The 17,610-nt window shown below is 30.2% G+C and overlaps 5 protein-coding genes across 12 annotated transcripts; 2 read left to right on the top strand and 3 right to left on the bottom strand.

Annotated features, from left to right (window-relative positions):
• Positions 1-42: 42 nt before the first annotated feature.
• Positions 43-6,484, bottom strand: LOC127068995 (CD109 antigen). 2 transcript variants are annotated; one of them, XM_051005537.1, is made up of 5 exons: positions 6,280-6,484; positions 6,057-6,179; positions 1,954-5,989; positions 1,687-1,880; positions 43-1,592 (listed from the first exon to the last, which is right to left on the bottom strand). In XM_051005537.1, the coding sequence occupies exons 2-5, from the start codon at positions 6,173-6,175 to the stop codon at positions 1,109-1,111; spliced, it is 4,833 nt and encodes a 1,610-aa protein (XP_050861494.1). In that variant the 5' UTR covers positions 6,176-6,179; positions 6,280-6,484; the 3' UTR covers positions 43-1,108. The 2 variants fall into 2 exon arrangements, with proteins under 2 accessions (XP_050861494.1, XP_050861495.1); XM_051005538.1 differs by having other exon boundaries at positions 6,416-6,475.
• A 319-nt stretch (positions 6,485-6,803) lies between these two features.
• On the top strand, positions 6,804-8,428 carry LOC127069008 (ubiquitin-conjugating enzyme E2 T-like). The gene is made up of 2 exons (XM_051005572.1): positions 6,804-7,041; positions 7,229-8,428. The coding sequence occupies exon 2, from the start codon at positions 7,242-7,244 to the stop codon at positions 7,728-7,730; it is 489 nt and encodes a 162-aa protein (XP_050861529.1). The 5' UTR covers positions 6,804-7,041; positions 7,229-7,241; the 3' UTR covers positions 7,731-8,428.
• A 153-nt stretch (positions 8,429-8,581) lies between these two features.
• LOC127069001 (uncharacterized) lies at positions 8,582-11,250 on the bottom strand. 4 transcript variants are annotated; one of them, XM_051005556.1, is made up of 5 exons: positions 10,991-11,250; positions 10,143-10,633; positions 9,707-10,039; positions 9,247-9,649; positions 8,582-9,182 (listed from the first exon to the last, which is right to left on the bottom strand). In XM_051005556.1, the coding sequence occupies exons 2-5, from the start codon at positions 10,609-10,611 to the stop codon at positions 8,951-8,953; spliced, it is 1,437 nt and encodes a 478-aa protein (XP_050861513.1). In that variant the 5' UTR covers positions 10,612-10,633; positions 10,991-11,250; the 3' UTR covers positions 8,582-8,950. The 4 variants fall into 4 exon arrangements, with proteins under 4 accessions (XP_050861513.1, XP_050861510.1, XP_050861512.1 ...); XM_051005553.1 differs by having other exon boundaries at positions 9,247-10,039; XM_051005555.1 differs by having other exon boundaries at positions 8,582-9,167; positions 9,247-10,039.
• A 1,657-nt stretch (positions 11,251-12,907) lies between these two features.
• LOC127069000 (uncharacterized) lies at positions 12,908-16,147 on the top strand. 2 transcript variants are annotated; one of them, XM_051005552.1, is made up of 11 exons: positions 12,908-12,978; positions 13,686-13,800; positions 13,867-13,970; positions 14,046-14,117; positions 14,188-14,288; positions 14,371-14,474; positions 14,555-14,796; positions 14,888-15,063; positions 15,404-15,548; positions 15,617-15,816; positions 15,898-16,147. In XM_051005552.1, the coding sequence occupies exons 2-11, from the start codon at positions 13,710-13,712 to the stop codon at positions 16,142-16,144; spliced, it is 1,482 nt and encodes a 493-aa protein (XP_050861509.1). In that variant the 5' UTR covers positions 12,908-12,978; positions 13,686-13,709; the 3' UTR covers positions 16,145-16,147. The 2 variants fall into 2 exon arrangements, with proteins under 2 accessions (XP_050861509.1, XP_050861508.1); XM_051005551.1 differs by lacking the exon at positions 12,908-12,978 and adding an exon at positions 13,338-13,606.
• Positions 13,824-17,604, bottom strand: LOC127069006 (60S ribosomal protein L18). Of its 3 annotated transcripts, none has more exons than XM_051005570.1 (5): positions 17,542-17,604; positions 17,316-17,402; positions 16,676-16,882; positions 16,290-16,568; positions 13,824-14,444 (listed from the first exon to the last, which is right to left on the bottom strand). In XM_051005570.1, the coding sequence occupies exons 1-4, from the start codon at positions 17,542-17,544 to the stop codon at positions 16,299-16,301; spliced, it is 567 nt and encodes a 188-aa protein (XP_050861527.1). In that variant the 5' UTR covers positions 17,545-17,604; the 3' UTR covers positions 13,824-14,444; positions 16,290-16,298. The 3 variants fall into 3 exon arrangements, with proteins under 3 accessions (XP_050861527.1, XP_050861525.1, XP_050861524.1); XM_051005568.1 differs by lacking the exon at positions 13,824-14,444 and adding an exon at positions 14,874-15,486; XM_051005567.1 differs by lacking the exon at positions 13,824-14,444 and having other exon boundaries at positions 16,228-16,568; positions 17,542-17,597.
• Positions 17,605-17,610: the final 6 nt, after the last annotated feature.

Genomic DNA, 17,610 nt, shown 5'->3' with positions numbered 1-17,610 from the left:
AGACATAAGGAAGATGAATTCTTTAATATATATGAAGACAGATTTCGAATTCGATTTCAATTTATTTTTATAAATGTTATAAAACATAAAAATATTTTTAATGTATTAAATGCTACTTTTTTTTTTAAGTTCTATCGCCTCGAGAATGGAAATTATACATACAGTTCAGGAGAGTTCCTCTTTCTTTCATTAAGATTTAAACTATCTTTGTACCTCTGATTATGATTATATATCCATATGTAATAGTGTGTGTATGTGTATGTACACATATATACATACGTACACACACATATAATATAAAAAGAACTGATCTCCTGTTGAACACATATATATATAGCACAAATTATTTAAAATATAAGCTATTTTATAACAGACTTGCATGGACGGCATTTGAAAGATTATACAGATCGAGAATCTGCTTTAAAGAATTGCAATGCGTCTGCGTTTCATACGACATTAAGACCTGCAACTTATATTTGTGATGTGCATCAATAAATATCTTTATCTTTGTATGCACACATCTTCTTATTGGATAATAAGTCTTAATATTGTATATTAGTAGATCATCGCAATTTAATATAAGAAAAGTATGCCATATATAATACTTATTATAATATAATATAATACTTAAAATATAAATCTAACTATTAAAATATATCTCTTATGCTTATCTAAAACAATGAAATTTGTTAATACGTATGTCTTGTTCGTTTGCCCAAATATTTCTTTGGATATGAACGAACATACACATAACAGGACGGTATCGTTTTTTTTATCTCTTTGCATTTTGAAGCAATTTTTATGCTCCAATATACTATATACAGATCTTTGAGAAATATTACTTTTTTTTTTATACAAATTAAAACTATGCAAAAAGGTGTTTAAATTATATATGTTAAATCAGTGGGATATATTTCTAAATAAAACATGTGTTAATAATCAAGTAATAAAAAATCGTATGACAAATGATAATCTGTTATGTTATCATTTGTAATTCTGTAATTGCAAGAAAAAATAAATAATACTTGCGTTTATATTATTTTTATCATCGAAATATTTTGTAAACTTTTCTATCATGATATGATTAATTGAAAAATATAGAAGAAAACTATCCTACATTGAATTCTTGTGTTTGGTAGTATCTCATTATAGTTATTAAAATAGTTGTAATAAAGATAAGATTTGTTGAAGACATCAAAATGGTAGCAGTATTGTAAATAGGACAATATGGACATTGCGAACTACCACACACCTCACAGATATTTAAAGTGTAAGTTGGTAAAGCATCAAATATAGATTCATTGAACCGTTCTGGAGCATAGTAATCATACACTCTGATAGGAAGATACCGCGACATGTTCGCAACTGGATACCATCTTTCTATTGTAAAATTAACACAAGTTTCTTCCTGATCTAAATAATCAAAATAAAATAAGACTTTTCTGCCTTGAAACCGTGCTCTTTGTAAGTTCCTTACTTGTCTTGATAATACATATCTATCAAGATTTTGCTGTTGAATTATATAACCAGTTGGAATAGCTACATCCAGAACCGCCATTCCAGAGCGGGATGATTCATTAATATTTGTCCACCTATATGGAAATTGTATATTTGTCAAAAATAATTCAATAATACAAGATGTACATTTCTAAATTCTAAGACATATAAAATCCATTTGTAAATTACCTTTGACAACTGAGATATGAAATATGAGATTGATTTTTGCCATGAAAATTAGCTCTGGTTATTAAATCAAATGCTTGCACAGGTGGCTGAGTTTGAAATCTTTTAATATCAACATTATATTGTACTGACATTTGCAGAATTGCATATCCAGCACCTTTTGCTTGCACTTTTACTGTTCCCCATGCTTCAGGTATCTAAAAGAAAAAATACATTAAATACAAAAATTAATTATTATACGATGTATGTTATTATCCAAAATACACATGCCTCAATAGATTGAAGTCTTGCAAGATTGCTTGGATTTACAGATAATATTTGTGTCTGTCCAGGTAAAGCTGTAGCTTCTATTGTTACATTTAGCGAACTAACATCCCTAATTCTAGATCTGACGGTATAATCCATTAAAGCTTTCATAGCCCACGCAGTATCTTGCGTAGAAGCCCATCCACCATCTGTCAATCGCTGTGCATTTAGCCACTTTACTATTGGTTCTATCATTACCTCTTGTCTTGCGACATAGACAAGAAGTGCATATGCTGTTGTTTCTATATTTTCTGCATCATATTTATAAGGTAAACGTGGCAGGAGGAATGGTTTTTGATTTTCCAATTTTTGTGGTGGAGGTGGAACAGATTCTCTGCCCCAATATGTTAAACCACCTTCTCTACGTGCGTGTCTAGTTAAAATATTAAATGCTTGTTCTGCTGTAGAAGCTTTTGCCATTAATAATGCATATGATACAATAGCAATGTCATATGGTTTGCCTTTTTCTTCTAAAAGTTTCATATTTCTCTCTAACCACTTAATAGCATTTGCAGAAGCTAAAGCAACTTGAGAACCCAAACCACCTGTCAAATCTCTTACAGTTTCCAATGTAATAAGCACATGAGCAGTGAGACTAATATTTCTGAATCTTATTATATCACTATCATAATTGAGAGAGCTATTCATTTTCCGATCTGGTAACCAGGTCACTTCGTAAAAAGATCCTTCTGGAGTTTGATGCTTTAATACCCAAGAAACCGCTTGTGTGATTACATCAGGATCTATATATAGATAGTTTTCCCACTCATAAAAACTAGCTTCCTGAAAGATGCGTGCACAATAAGCAGTAAGCCATACACTAGATGCAGATTGATTCCAATCACTGCGGAAAAGACTAAAAGATCCATCAGGATTCATAAACGAAAGTTGGCGTTGATATCCAATGTTCATGTAATAAAAACTTTCCTTTTCTTGCGTTCTATTGCGTTGATTGACTAGGCGCATATACAATGTTGTATACATATTTGCGGCAAAACTAAACATATTTTGTTCAGCACTATCCATTGGAAGATCTATAAGACTTGTAGCATTGACAGGCATTGTTGGAAATATAGGTCCAACCACATCCCCAACTACACTTATAGTTGCCTTGTTTGATCCAAACACATAATAACGATTTTCATCATAAGATATAATTGGTGTTTCTGTAATATTAACATGCATATATTGGAATACATATGCTCTGTTACTTAAATCAAGGAGAATAGATTGATGCCTGTGTTGAGGTAGGCCATCAGCTTCCACATGTAAGGTGCGTGTAACCGAATCACGTCCTATTAATGTCGTTGCATAAATATGTATTTTAATGTCACCCAATCTTACTGGAACAATTGGTAGATATACAACAGTTGCATCTTGAGCACGTATCCATAAAAAGAATTGATGTTCTCCAAACGAAGTGCGAGGTTTATAAGACTGGACAATACCATTATCTTCAACATGAACAAATTTGTAATCTGTAGATCCTGTTAAAACAACTGTTGCTTCGATATCGCCACGCATATAATTAAAGACAGATACTCTTATACCAATCTGTTCGCCTTGTTTACTATGTGTTGGCATTTCTACATTAATATAAAATGGCAGAATTCCTGTATATTCTAATGCTTTAGGTAACATTCCAAAACCTTTGCTCGGAGACATACCAAAGACTGTGACCATCCAATGAACTGGTCTGCGTGGCACATCTATGTTGAAAATTTGTCTACCATGTGGTCCTATATTTATGTCTTTCCAAAGCCAAACATTTTCATATTGTCTTTGAATTCTATTGAAACGCCACTTTCTAAACTCTACAATATCAGTTGCATTGCCATGTACACAACGTGCTTCATCTGTACCATCTTCACAATCAAAGATGCCATCACACTTTTTTTCTAATTTATAACAACGCCCTGAGAGACATTCTCCATATCCTTGGGTTCTATTACAATGATCTGGTCGTCTATAGATCAATGCATCTGTAAAAACAACTAACCCAATATATTCAAAAGTGCGATTTACATCTATCCCAAATGTAGAGGATGGAAAATAAACCATTTCATCGGGATCTCCACCATGAAGCAACCAAGTATGAGAGTAAGTTCCATTGGTATCTTCATCAAAGTGTGCCATCTTTGATATAACATTTGCATAAGTTAGTTCATTACCAGCTTGCATAGTGTAAAAGGATCGATCGATACCTGAAAGTGCAACATATGCTCCTGGCTCTCCATAAATAGCGACTTCCACATTTTCACCTGTGCGTGCTTTTTTGTTATTAATAAATACTGTAAAATTATTACGAGAAATTCCATTTACGGGGAAAGTTAAAGAATCTGCAACAACATCTCCATAGTGTCCGACATAATATACAACTGCAGTTGCAACAGGAGCCATTTCAGGGCTTAGCGGAATTGCAAAAGTTTTTATATTATGCTGCATGTATTCTTGTCCACTTAAAAGTATTGTTCCTTTAGCCATGACAATATAATTAAAATAATCTATATGAAAATTTGTCTGTACATGAAATATTATGTATTCTCCAACTTTAGCTTTTTCAGTCGATGTTATTATTTTTATATGTTTCTGATTTGGAGATTCATGTGCAAATAATAATAATTCAGATTGAGCTCTAAATCCTTCGCCATCGGTAAAGTAAGCAGATATTTTCATAGAAGTGATATCATTAAGCATTTGTTGAGTTTGTTCCGCATTTTGTGGATATCCAATTTGTTTTCTGAGATCTATTTTTGTAGACCAAATACCTTCATGCTCTGAAGAAGCTGTCAGATATTGTGGATCCATAGATCTTCGTCCACCAGATTTTATTTCAACTTCTCCACGTACTTCCATTGTTGCTCCTCTAAGTTGAGTAGGTCGTAATGCTGAATTATCATGAAAAGATGCAACTAAATGTACATTAAAAGGCATAGCTGGCTTAAATACTTGTGGAGTGCCACCTAGAAAATTTACTTTTATGGTTGAATTAAATATTCTAGCCATAGAATAACCAACAACAATTTCATCTAAAAATCTTTCTCCAACTGTTGCAACAATGCTCACTTCCATTCCATCCAAAGATGCAGCAAAATTAAGTAATTCTGCCATTGGATATTGGAAATAATATGTTCCATTAAAAAATCTCATTACAGGTACTTTTTCTTCATAAACATTTGGTTGTTTAAACCATGCAGGATAATATTCATTAAAATTAAAATATCTTTCAATAGGCTCTATTTGCATCGTTGAACTTCCAGTTCTATCTAAAGGTTTGAAAGATGCCTTTAGTGTTAAATTTCCTTTCACAGGTGCTCCAGAGGTATAATTTGCTTGAACAATGCCATGAATATATGGATCATTTTCAAAAAAAAATGCTGGCATTGTGACATTAACTTCAAAGCGTGTTTGATAATATTCTTCTATCAAAAATGTTTTTTCTTCTACTTGTCCTTGAGCTATAACTTGTATGATCCATTCTCCAAAAACTGGTTGATCTGACAACTGATATGATAAAGAGACAGTTCCCAAATTACTTTGTCTGCTCAACCAACGTCTCATAATTCGTCTATGTGGATCTAACATATAGACATCAATAGGACTATTAAAAGCTTTTAATTCAGTGTCAATAGGTACAGCTCTAAACCGTATCGTTTCTCCTTGCATATATACTGGCTTATCTAGCTGGATAAAAATTGTCATAGATCTTTGTGAAAATATAAGTTTAGTTTCATTTAAAAAAGCTTGACCACCAGTCAAACTGTTATATAATCCTTCAATGCGTAAATTATAATCTCCTTGTACAGAAGTAAGTGGCATACGCATTAATAATGTTTCTGGTATACCCTCTTTAACTTCTTGATGATCAGCTGCAATTTCTACTCCATTACGTTGTATAGAAGAACGTACTACCATTGGTAATGAACTATGTAGAACACTTACAGCTACTCGATAAATCTGACCTGGACGTACCATACGAGATGCCACCACAAAATATGTGCTAAAAATAAACAATATGAGTATCTTAATAATACAATAATATTTTATAATACTTGTGCAATACTCACGCATCTTTTATTATTATATTTTCATTTTTATTTCCACTAAGCCATGGAGACCGAGTTGTTTCTGAAGTTTCTTGACAATCGCCACCAAGCACAGTTAATAATAGAATAAAAAACCACATATTTCTAAAATAAATAAATAATGTATATAAATGTATAAATTCCTTTATTTTTCTGATATAGTATACTATTCTATAAAAATAATTTATGTTCATAATCATATAACCTTTGAAAAGTAATTCATGAAATAATTTTTATATTTTAATTTATATCACTAATGTGCAACAAATCACAGATATAACGCATTAGGTGGATGATAAGATTAACAAAGTTATTATAATAAAGTAATAGCAAAACTTAACCGTTCATTAGATAAAACAAAAGTAAGATAGTTTATGGTCAACGCCCAAAGTTCTTACTAATCCAATTAATACTTCGTAAACAGATGTCGTTATAATGTCGCTAGTGTACGGCAGATACAATATTGTCGATAAAGCAGGAAATTTAATGCCAAGAGAGAAATCATGTCTAAAATTTCGCGCCAACTACAATACACCAAAACAATACGTGGTAAGGTATGAATTAGGATTGCAGTGTTGTCTATTGCTTTGTTTTGATTAATTAAATGTTCCTATATATCTAGTCTTAAGAAAAAAAAAAGAACATAGAGAAAACTTACAAAGAAAAACAATAGTTTGAAAGGCATTAATGCAATTTAATTACCGTAGCCGGCTAGTGACTAACTGATCAAGCAATAAGCGACAATTCTCATATGAACCTTAATGATACGGTCCTGAGTACCTATATAAATCAATCGAAATATGAAATTTTATCGTTAGAAAGTTCGTTATTAAAGAAGTTATTAATATTTGTGTTGTGCTGAAGTATATATAATAATATAAAGAATACAAAAATATTAGTAAGAAAAGATAGATATAAATGTTACATTATACTTAAAAATCGTATAATCAAGTACAAGAAGTTAATTGTAAGTAAGATAATCAACAGACACACAAAACGTAAAATAATGTAATATAAGTTTTATATTTATAAAAAAGCATGAAAAAACAATTTAAATCATTATGATAAAAATAAAAGTTTATTATGAAAAGTATAAAATAAAGAAATTGTCGATAAATTAAAAAAATTATTTATAAATTGTTAATTGTTAATAGGTATACAGAAAAAATGCAGAAAGCACACAGAGTAAGAAGAGAAATAGCTCGTTTAATGGTAAAACCACCAGAAGGAGTATCTTGTTATGCAAAAGAAGATTCAACGGAATATATATTAGTTACTATCATTGGTCCTGCTGGATGTGCATATGAAGCCGGTGTTTTTGAATTAGATGTCGAATTACCAGAACGATATCCTTTTGAACCACCACATGTGAAATTTCGTACACCAATTTATCATCCAAATATTGATAATAATGGTCGTATATGCTTAGATCTATTAAGAATGCCACCTAAAGGTGGTTGGAAACCAACTATAAGTCTAGAAAATCTTTTAACTGCTATTCGATCGTTACTTGCACATCCAAATATTAATGATCCACTTATGACAGAAATTGCAGATGAATATCGTTATAATAGATTCGAATTTGAGTATAAAGCTCGTAACTTTCAAGGTGAATCCAAAAGGAAAAGAGATATAAATTCAATAAATGTCTACTAATCCATTAATAGAATTAATAAAATATTCTGGATTTATTTTTATATTTTTATATATATGTAAAATTGTATGTTCCTCCCTCCTCTCCAATTAAATATTGAAGTTAGAAATTTTCTTTTACATTATATTATATTTTTCTTATTAAAGATATGTATTACAGTTCTTGAAAAGTTCATATTTATATGTATTTTTATAAAACGTTTTCACATTGTATGTCAATAAATTTGTTGATTAACAATACATCTGTCAAAATACAATAAGCTTTTTTTTTATAATTTAAACCTTATGAAGTATATGGGATGAACAATTAGGCACACGACAAAGGCAGTTGAAAATATCTTAAGATCTACTATTACATATAAATTTGTAGCAAATAATAATGATTTATACAACTAATAAGGAGAAATGTATAACACATAAATTTGACTGTCTTACAAATATCACATCAAAACAATTAATTATTATCAAAGTATATTTTTGTTATTAAGGAATTTCTCATTTTTTTAATCAAAATCTTTTTAGAATTATCATGAATTTATAATGAATTCATATCAAACATAGAAAAAATATATAACTTTAATGTAGACTATGATTATTATTAAATTATTGATTTACTGATTAATAACACTGTAAATTAGAAGATATTTACAAAAAAAATATAGTAAGAAAAGACATCAATGATCATGTAATAAGATATGTAGTATTTTTGCACAAATAATCATTTACCAAAATATATAAACCTTTAACATAAACATTTTAAATGTTACATAAAGAGATCACAATTTTATTTCCCTTAATATAAGTAAAGGCAATATACACTCAAAATAATAATGAAGTAAATTAGTAACCTAAATTATATATAATTCCAAACTAATAATTAAAAATGGCTTATAATAGAAATGTATATAGGTAAAATTTAATACATACGATTATATCCTTCAAACATATAAATGAAAATATTTATACTTTAATTACCCTGCTTCCAATTAGAAAATATATAAACTTTCACACGAAAACGTTATGCATTATATATCAGAGAGATACAAAGTTCAAGCTATTTTTGGAAAGTTAACATATTTGTAAGAAATATATTTGTAAAAAATGTTTAGAACATATCCATGAAATATCATTTTCTAACACTCATATTAAATATTTGCAATAATTTGATGCATAAATTTTATGTAATCGTACTTTAAACTGATGACAACTTATGTTTATTGCTATTATTGCATGACCATGTAAATTTCCTCTTGTGAAGAATTTTGTACTTCAAGATGATAAGAAGTGATAACTTTTGGTCTAGGTGACATTGGAACATACTCAGAATGATCTATTATTGCTTGCTGTGAATGCATTATTTTATCTTCAGAAAGTGGTGTAATATCATTTGGAGTAACAGATCTAGTATCTCCTTCAGAATCTAAACCATCTTCACTGATGCTATAAAAAATGGATCTATAAATTTCACTCAAAATAATAGAAATATTCCAGAAATACAATGCTGTTTAACAAAACGCACCTGCCATTTCTTGTAGATGCAGATCCACACCGCTGTCGAGGTGGTAGTGGTGGTGGTTGCAGTTGAATATTGTGAGAGCTAAAAATAAGTTCTTCTGGATCTTCATAAAAATTTGAAGTTACTGATACAATTCTGGAACAATTAGTATTATCAATAATTTCTTCATAAACTCCAGAAGCCACAGAAACATTGGAAACTCTTCTATGCGATGAAGTATCTAAGTCTTTTATACTTGATACAATATCAGGAATACTAGCTGGTTTTTGTTGATAAACATTATCTACAACTCTGGAGAGTATAGGTTTTTTCTCATTCATAACTTTATCAAGGCTATGACCATTTGTCATATCGTTTAAAGATTTGACATCATTTCCAGAACGAGAAGATAAAAGTAATCCTAGGCCTGCATTAATGAGACTAAATGCAATTTTACTCTTTAATGCTGGAAAAGTTGTTGTACCTTCTTCACAATGTCCTGATATTCTAAGATCACCTTCGCTTAAACTTAATGGTCTCTTATCGATATGTTTGTGCTTTGGACCACGGCCCTGAGTCACTAAATCTTGCAACAATTTGCTAGCCTTTAAACAAAATACATGAAGTTCTCCGACACCAGCATGGAACTCTTTAGTGGTATGAATTACACATATACGTTTTACATCTTCCGGACGACCAGCTGTAGTTAAATGAAATTGCTTCATTTCTTTCCATTCTAGATTTTGTATTATTTCACCTGAATGAATATCTTTAATAAATACTCCCATTTGACTAGCCACTAAGTCTCCATATAAGCCTATTAAAAATTGAAATTTTTAAATATAATATAAATACAAATAATAAAAATAAAAATGAATCCATTTAAAGAAAATAAATTCAATAAGAATTATTAAAATTACCAGTTAAACCTGCCAATCTGGAATGTGCATTATCTACTATAGATATATTATAGAATCCATCCATTAATCTATGTTTTCTTGGCTTTAATAATTGACGAATATTTGACATCCAACGCTGTGTCTCTGTTTCAGAGTTACCAGATAAATATAATAATGGTTTTCTCTCTTTATTTAAAAATATGCCAAATGCAAACTGTTTAGATTTTGATTGAGTACGATATACAATAGCATCATATGGTACTACAATTGAGTTGTCCTTTTCATTCTGTGAAATCCCACCACTACTTATACCATAATCTAACTGTATTTCTATTCCTAAACCTGGTCCTAATTTTTTGACCGTACACCAATGTCTTTTCCAAACTTTCCATGGCGCTAAAGATCTTTTTCTCACTTTTTGCGTTACACATCTTGTTCCTGATAACTTAGCATCTAAGAAGCCACCACATATCTCGGTATCTTCTGCCATATATTATAAGTAATAATGTTCCCTAATAATGTAGAAAATAAAATTAACTTAATAACATTATTGTTTAACAAAATCATTAAAATAAATAGTGATAGTCTTTCAAGATTTTAACATCTCTTCAAAAATTATTTTTAAAATAAACAGAAGATATTACAACTGTAAAAATGAAAGCATTTTAAATGACAGAAGAAAATAAAAAATTTTAAACGATAAACAGTCATACATAGATAGAGAGAGAGAAAGAGAAAGAGAAAGAGAGAGAGAGAGAGAAACAGAAAGAGAAGAAGACGAAGAAAGACAGAAAACTACAAAGAGAGACATAAAGAGAAAGAGAAAAGAAATTGAAGAAACTTTCACAAATCTGTTAGTAATGTTTCACCTCAAATCTTATTAATCTCTAAATGATCAAAATTGAAATAAATCATCGTCGTCGATTAAAGAAATATATCGGTATTCGTTGAAGTCTCTTCGATATGTTACAAAATACAATCACTTTGAACTAGGATGCCGATTTTAAATCGATCTCTCGAAAATCGATCTTTTGCATCATAATTTTCGATATTTTTAATCGATTCGGAAAATTAAAATCGATTTAAATATTGCCTTACAAGCATAAGGATTATATAGATCGATTTTCTATTTAAACAAAACAATTTTGCTATCGACTATATAAGGGTAAAATGAAAATTCAAAATATACCTATAAGTTTTTTTATGTCATGAATTGTGATGTTGGCCTCCCTGAGCAAAAAGTTCGTTGTTTAATTGATATATTGGCTTTCCTTTGATGAAAAATAAAGGGGTTAGTTTGTTTGTTGTTGCCGATGTTACATTACACGATTATTCGTTTTAAATTCAAAAAATTCAAAATTTAGTCTCAGTTAGTACATTTGATATAATTTCATAAAAAACTAATGAAAGAAAAATACCTAGAAGAATGAGAAGGGAACCGATATGTGTGTGTGTGTATAAATGTATATATATATATATATATATATATATATATATATATATGTATGTATGTATATATGTATATGTATATAAAACTGTGTGAAAATGAGAGAACTATTTGAAAAAGATCTGAAAAATTGTAATCCTTTAAAACACAGAAATGGGCAACTTATTCGTCGTCGTAGACCACACAATACGAATTCAAGTAACCATAAGAAAAAAAAAAAGAGAAAAAAAAAAGAAAAAAGTCAGGCAGGTTACGAGACATAGCAATGTCAAATAGTGGGGATCGTTTTCTCCCACTTTATCGGAGCAAGCAAATAGAGATGTGGGCCATATGTGATTTGCTGTTCGCTAGTTGCTCACCTCTGCTCTAAAATGTTGGATTATTACAAAAATTCAATGTATAAAAAGTTAAGAACATTGGCTTATTACTGTTTCTGTATAACAGATACTTCAGTCCCTGAAGTATTTGTTACGTTCTAACATCCGTTTTTTGTACTAGAAAATATATTTATTCTTAATAAAACAAATTGTCTCCAAAAAGATTAAATAAGTTAATTTTTTTAAAGTCATTAGATGACAACTTGAGATTGGGATTGCAAATAATGTAAAATGAAATTTCATAGTTTGTAAAATAAATTTTCAAAGTTCTATTTGCGATCATTATTATTTATACTTGTACAAACTCTCTCTCTCTCTCTCTCTCTCTCTCTCTCTCTCTCTCTCTCTCTCTCAAATAACTTCCTTCGATAAACCTTTAATATAATTTTCTTCTTTCTGAAATGGAGAAAGTATTAAAAACTGCGATAAAATTATTTTCGATGAATGAATCGATCTCGGGTCTATCGATTTTTTTATGAATCGATTTAAATGTACTTTGAACGTGCTATAACAAACTTTGCAGAAACGAGTAAATAGGAAATGCCGTAATTTTCATCTTATACGATAATTAGTTAGGGAACTCAATAAACGTTTTCGACAAATAAACGAAGAATTTTGATGAAAATTAATTTCATTTAAAAGTATAATATAATTTAAATCAAAGTGTGACACATAATATTACTTTATAGGTGAATTATCAATATTGTAAATTTTTTGAAATTATTTATAAGTTATTGTAACATTTTGTTTGTAATAAATTCATGAATTGTGCAAATATATTATGGATGATGTTTTTATTCATTCGATTGAGTATATAAATATTCTTTCGTCATCAACATTAATATTAATCGAGGAAAGGCGCAAATTTTTTACCCCTTTTTAGAGATTGAATAAATTAAAGCTATAGCAACGTCGATGACGTTGCCGGCAAAACTATTATTATACACGTAACTCGCATAATCTATTACTCTTGGCAACGGGTCAGACAACAAACATCAATAATACTCAACTTAATGTTCAATTTTGTTGATACGCAAGTATTTTTTATCAGAACCAATATTTTGATCTCTAATTATTATTGATAAATTATTTATATTATACATATCATAATAATTGTTTTGTTGTATTTATAATTCTTGAACTCAAAAATTTTAATTGTTTATCGTAAAAATAGGATACTCTTGTTATTGTTTGCTTTGTTTACGAAGAAGACATATAATATCTATGTACGTGACTTGGCTAAAAAAGATAAGAAAAATAATATCCTTGCTGGTTCACGCTGTAATTATATACACGCTACGCAGATATTTGACTCGCAATAGTATAATTTATTCGAAATAGTTTGCGTGTCCTCACTGTCACCGACATCTCCAATGCCGTCATACTAATAGCCCTCAGAGTTCCCTGATATAATGATCGTAAAATTGCTAATAAATAAACCGTAAAGTTCTGTCCTGTATTTGCCGACGAATAGGATTAAGTTACCTTCATTCGTAGCTTCGTACAAGACTATATTCCTCCAGAAACCTCTTATAAATAATTACAATTTGATTGAAATTTTACAATTATTGTTAAATACAAAAAATTCTTAATAAAATTTCGGAATTGTTACATCCATTACTATTTTCATTTCTTTTTCCAAAATGTTACGCCGTAAAAGGGTATACATCTGATTTGATTTTTATTTCCTTTCTATTCTCATAATTTTTATTAATATCTCTGTATAATTTATTCCATCAGGGTACCAGAAGAGTAATAAGAAAAATGGCAAAAAAGACAACACCGACGGCACTTCAGATTGATGTTACTAATGACGATGAATGGGCTAAAATCTTAACTAAAAAAGGCTTGTTAGGGAAGTATGATTACACCGGAAAATCCTTATCATCGTTATTATTTAATTAAATTTTTTATTTTACAGTAGTTGATATCTATGCTGCATGGAGCGGACCATGTACAGGTATGGTAAGCACTTTAAAAAAACTCAAAATGGAGATTGGTGGTGACGCTTTAAATTATGCTACGGTAATTTCACCAACTATTATCTATTATCGACTAAATTTCTAACAACGACTAATAAAATAATAAACAATATTTTAGGCAAGGTGCGATGACATAACGGATCTTCAGCGTTTTAAAGAAAAAAGCGAACCTATTTGGATGTTTATTCGTGTAAATAAATGCATCTACTTAGTTTCATTGAAGAAAATAAAATAATAAATATTTATTGTTATATTTTCAGGACGGTATGATGATTAATTTAATGTTTGGCGCGCATTGTCCACAACTGGTGAAACTATTAACAACCGAATTTCAACGAATTCAAAATAAAGAGGAATCGGAGTAAGTTTGCGTTATTTTCTATATTAATTTTTACAGTTCTAGATTAATTATCTATCTGTATTCATTTATTTTCAAATTATAGATTCTCTATATCTGTAAAGGAATGTAGCCCAGAAGAAAAGACACGAATGCAAATCGCTGAGGAAGTCCGAATAGCTAAAGAAACAGAGAAGAAAGTTCAAAAAGGTTTTAAAAGCATTGCTATATTTTGCAACAAATAAATTATTATCTAATATTTACTTACATTTATAATGAATCTTTTACAGAAGCAGAAGCTAAAGAGAAATACGAAGCAGAAATGTATCATTTAACTAACTCGTTAATCGATGAAACATGTCTCTTATTGTATCCATGGATATTTAAAGACGAGGAAGGACATAAAAGAGATAAAAAATGTAGTCCACCGTATCTGGAATTAGTTGAAGAAATTTTACCAGGAATTTATACTATAGAACAGGAGATGCGAAGGCGATTGAACGAAGATATCCTTGATAAAATGTTTCACGAGGTTTTTTCATAGAGTTTCTTTCTTCTCAACTCCAACAATTCTTTTTTCTTTTTTCAACAAAAATCACAATTAAATACTTTATTCTTTTCAGTCCGATTACGTACTTACGGATCACGCCAGACAATTAATTTTAGACGGTAAATGTATGCTTATGCGTTTAAGAAGAAATGAACCCATGAATGAAATGGACGTTCATCAGCATTTACTTACTTTACTCTTTGGAGAACCAGTATTACTTCCGGCGGATCGGTGCTTCACGGATGAGATGTATATAAGTCATTTTTAATGAGAGACAATTACATTTAATATAGTCTTAATAGTTATAGGCATAAATATCCCGTTGATCGGAATTATTTTCTGGAATTTCTAATTGTTGACACATCACGGGGTCTACAGATTTTTTTTTTTTCCCTTAATATTTCATTTATACAACACATAAAAATGTACAGACCATAGGACCATAATGATAAGAGGAAAATCAGAATTATTCGGATATAGACTCATAACGATAAAGTTACCTTATCGAAATTATCCCAGATTTCGACAGGAAACAGTAATTTTACAAGTAACGTTACATGTTTTTGACAATAAAATTACTTTTTAATAGCTATTGTGGACGACACCGACCAGCGCTAATATCAGACGAAATTGAAAATGAACCATTTCCCTTTGTATGGACTCCACCGAATGCTAGAAACAAGGCAACCGTATTTCGTTTAATTTTTAGTAAATATACAAATACTACATATCCAGTAAGTAAACATGCGATTTCGAATATATTAATAGAGAAAAAATTAATGTAACATGAAAAATTCCATAGTACGAGGATAAGATAACAAAAGAACCAATAATTATTTTCAAATACGACAGTACGAGAAAAAATGAATTGACAATGGTTTTGGAAATGTATAAAGACGAAGTCGTAGATTTTGGAGTTTTTGAATGTGATAAACTTCCAAATATAAAGTTAATAGCTAAATCAATCAAGGAATTTGAATTTAGTACTGTAGAAAAAACTGGGTAAATTTCTAGATACTATACATTACATATTAGATATATATCAGAAATATGAAAACAGAAATTTTATCTTTTTCTCAACAGTTATGAAGTATTTATATGTACTATAAGGAAAATAGGCCGTGAAGCATTCTTGGCATTTGCTGGCATTGGTCCTTTTTATGTTAGCGACAATCATGACAGTGCAATCGAAGAATCAAAATTATATTTTCCAACTAATAGTGTGTTAGAAGAAATACAGTCTGATGATGAAGATAAAACAGAAGATGCAATAGATAATGTAGCTATAGTAGAAAGAACTGATGTACATATTACTGTGAAAAAAGAATGAACTAAAAAGTATTTGAAAATAAAAATGTAAAACAAGCAATTATAACCCATATATGTCTTATATTACATAAAAAAGATTCAAAATATTAAATACGACGTTTAATGTATTTTCCATGAATTTAATGGTATAATAAATGAGGACATACATCAAGAATTTACTTCTTATAACCACAGCTACGCCTACGGCCTCTAGCTCTCTCGAACTTCCGTCCTTTTGAAAGTACTAATGGTTTAGTATGCGAATGTGGAACACCTGGTGCTGGTCCAAAGTGTTTCACAGCTTCACGTGCATTGCGTCGACCTTGCATTAAAACTGTCTTCTTCCCAGTGGGGGAACGAAGAGCCAGTTGATCAAAAGTAATGATTTCACCACCAGCTTTCAAAATGCGGCCTCTAGCCTTTTCAGTAATACGTAGTGCACAAACCTGAGATGTGGAATTAATATACCTCATTAATTAAATGCTATGCTATGGCAAACACAAGTTGTGTTTTGACAAGGAGACAAGGATTTTATGTATCGTAAACAACTTGCCGTTAATTTTGGAACTTCAAAAATTCTAGCATCATCTGTAACGGTTCCAACGATTACCGCGATGCAGTTTTCACGCCCGGTCTTCTTCATAAATCTGACAATACGGGCTAAAGAAATTGGAGGGCGATGAATCTTGCTCATAAACAGACGTTTCAAGATAATTTGGTTGAATTTTGCATTCGTTCTACGTGCCAAGAACCGATAGAGCTAAAACATCACAGAAAAACACGTTTAAAAAAAATCTTGACAATCACAAATTCCTTTGATTTGGTACAAACACATCGTATGATTATGTATTCTGTATCTATGTATCAACTAATATAATTGCCTTTTCTTTTTCCCAAAAAGACAGAATAGGAAAGTTGACCAATTTTTATAGCGAACGTACAAAATTGAATTAGTCTATATTTGCAAAGACTAACACAGAGTGCTGCTCGCTATATTGGATAAAACCTTGGGGAGAAAAACAACTTGTCTGATAAATAATGCCTGATAACATGTTACTTTTGGATTAACCTCAATATAAAACATAACCTAACTTATAAAAATGCAATGTAGGCGTTTCACAAAGTACATTTTTTGTTCAGAAATTTAATGGAACATACTGAGAAGATACGTCTTAACAAGTAAAATAACTTACTTTTACAAGAAGTCGTAAGTAAACATCTTGTGATTTCGGCTCCGTACGTCGGACCTTTCTATCGTGTTTGTGGTTAATATCGATACCCTAAAATAAAAATAGTAGTCGTTGAAATAAGCTAACACATTCTTCATCTATGCAAAAATTATATTTTGTTTCCATCGTTGCACAAATGAGACATTTTGTTTGATTTCACAAGGACAACGAAATTCACACATTGTCTTACCATTTTGACAAACCGGAAAAGAAACTACCTAGCCCGGACGCAACACAACGAACGTGAAAGAACGGAAGA

The sequence above is a fragment of the Vespula vulgaris genome, chromosome 14 (assembly GCF_905475345.1).
Source record: "Vespula vulgaris chromosome 14, iyVesVulg1.1, whole genome shotgun sequence".
NCBI lineage: Eukaryota > Metazoa > Arthropoda > Insecta > Hymenoptera > Vespidae > Vespula > Vespula vulgaris.
The sequence above is the reverse complement of the archived record's forward strand: the minus strand, read 5'-3'. Positions and strand labels throughout refer to the sequence as shown.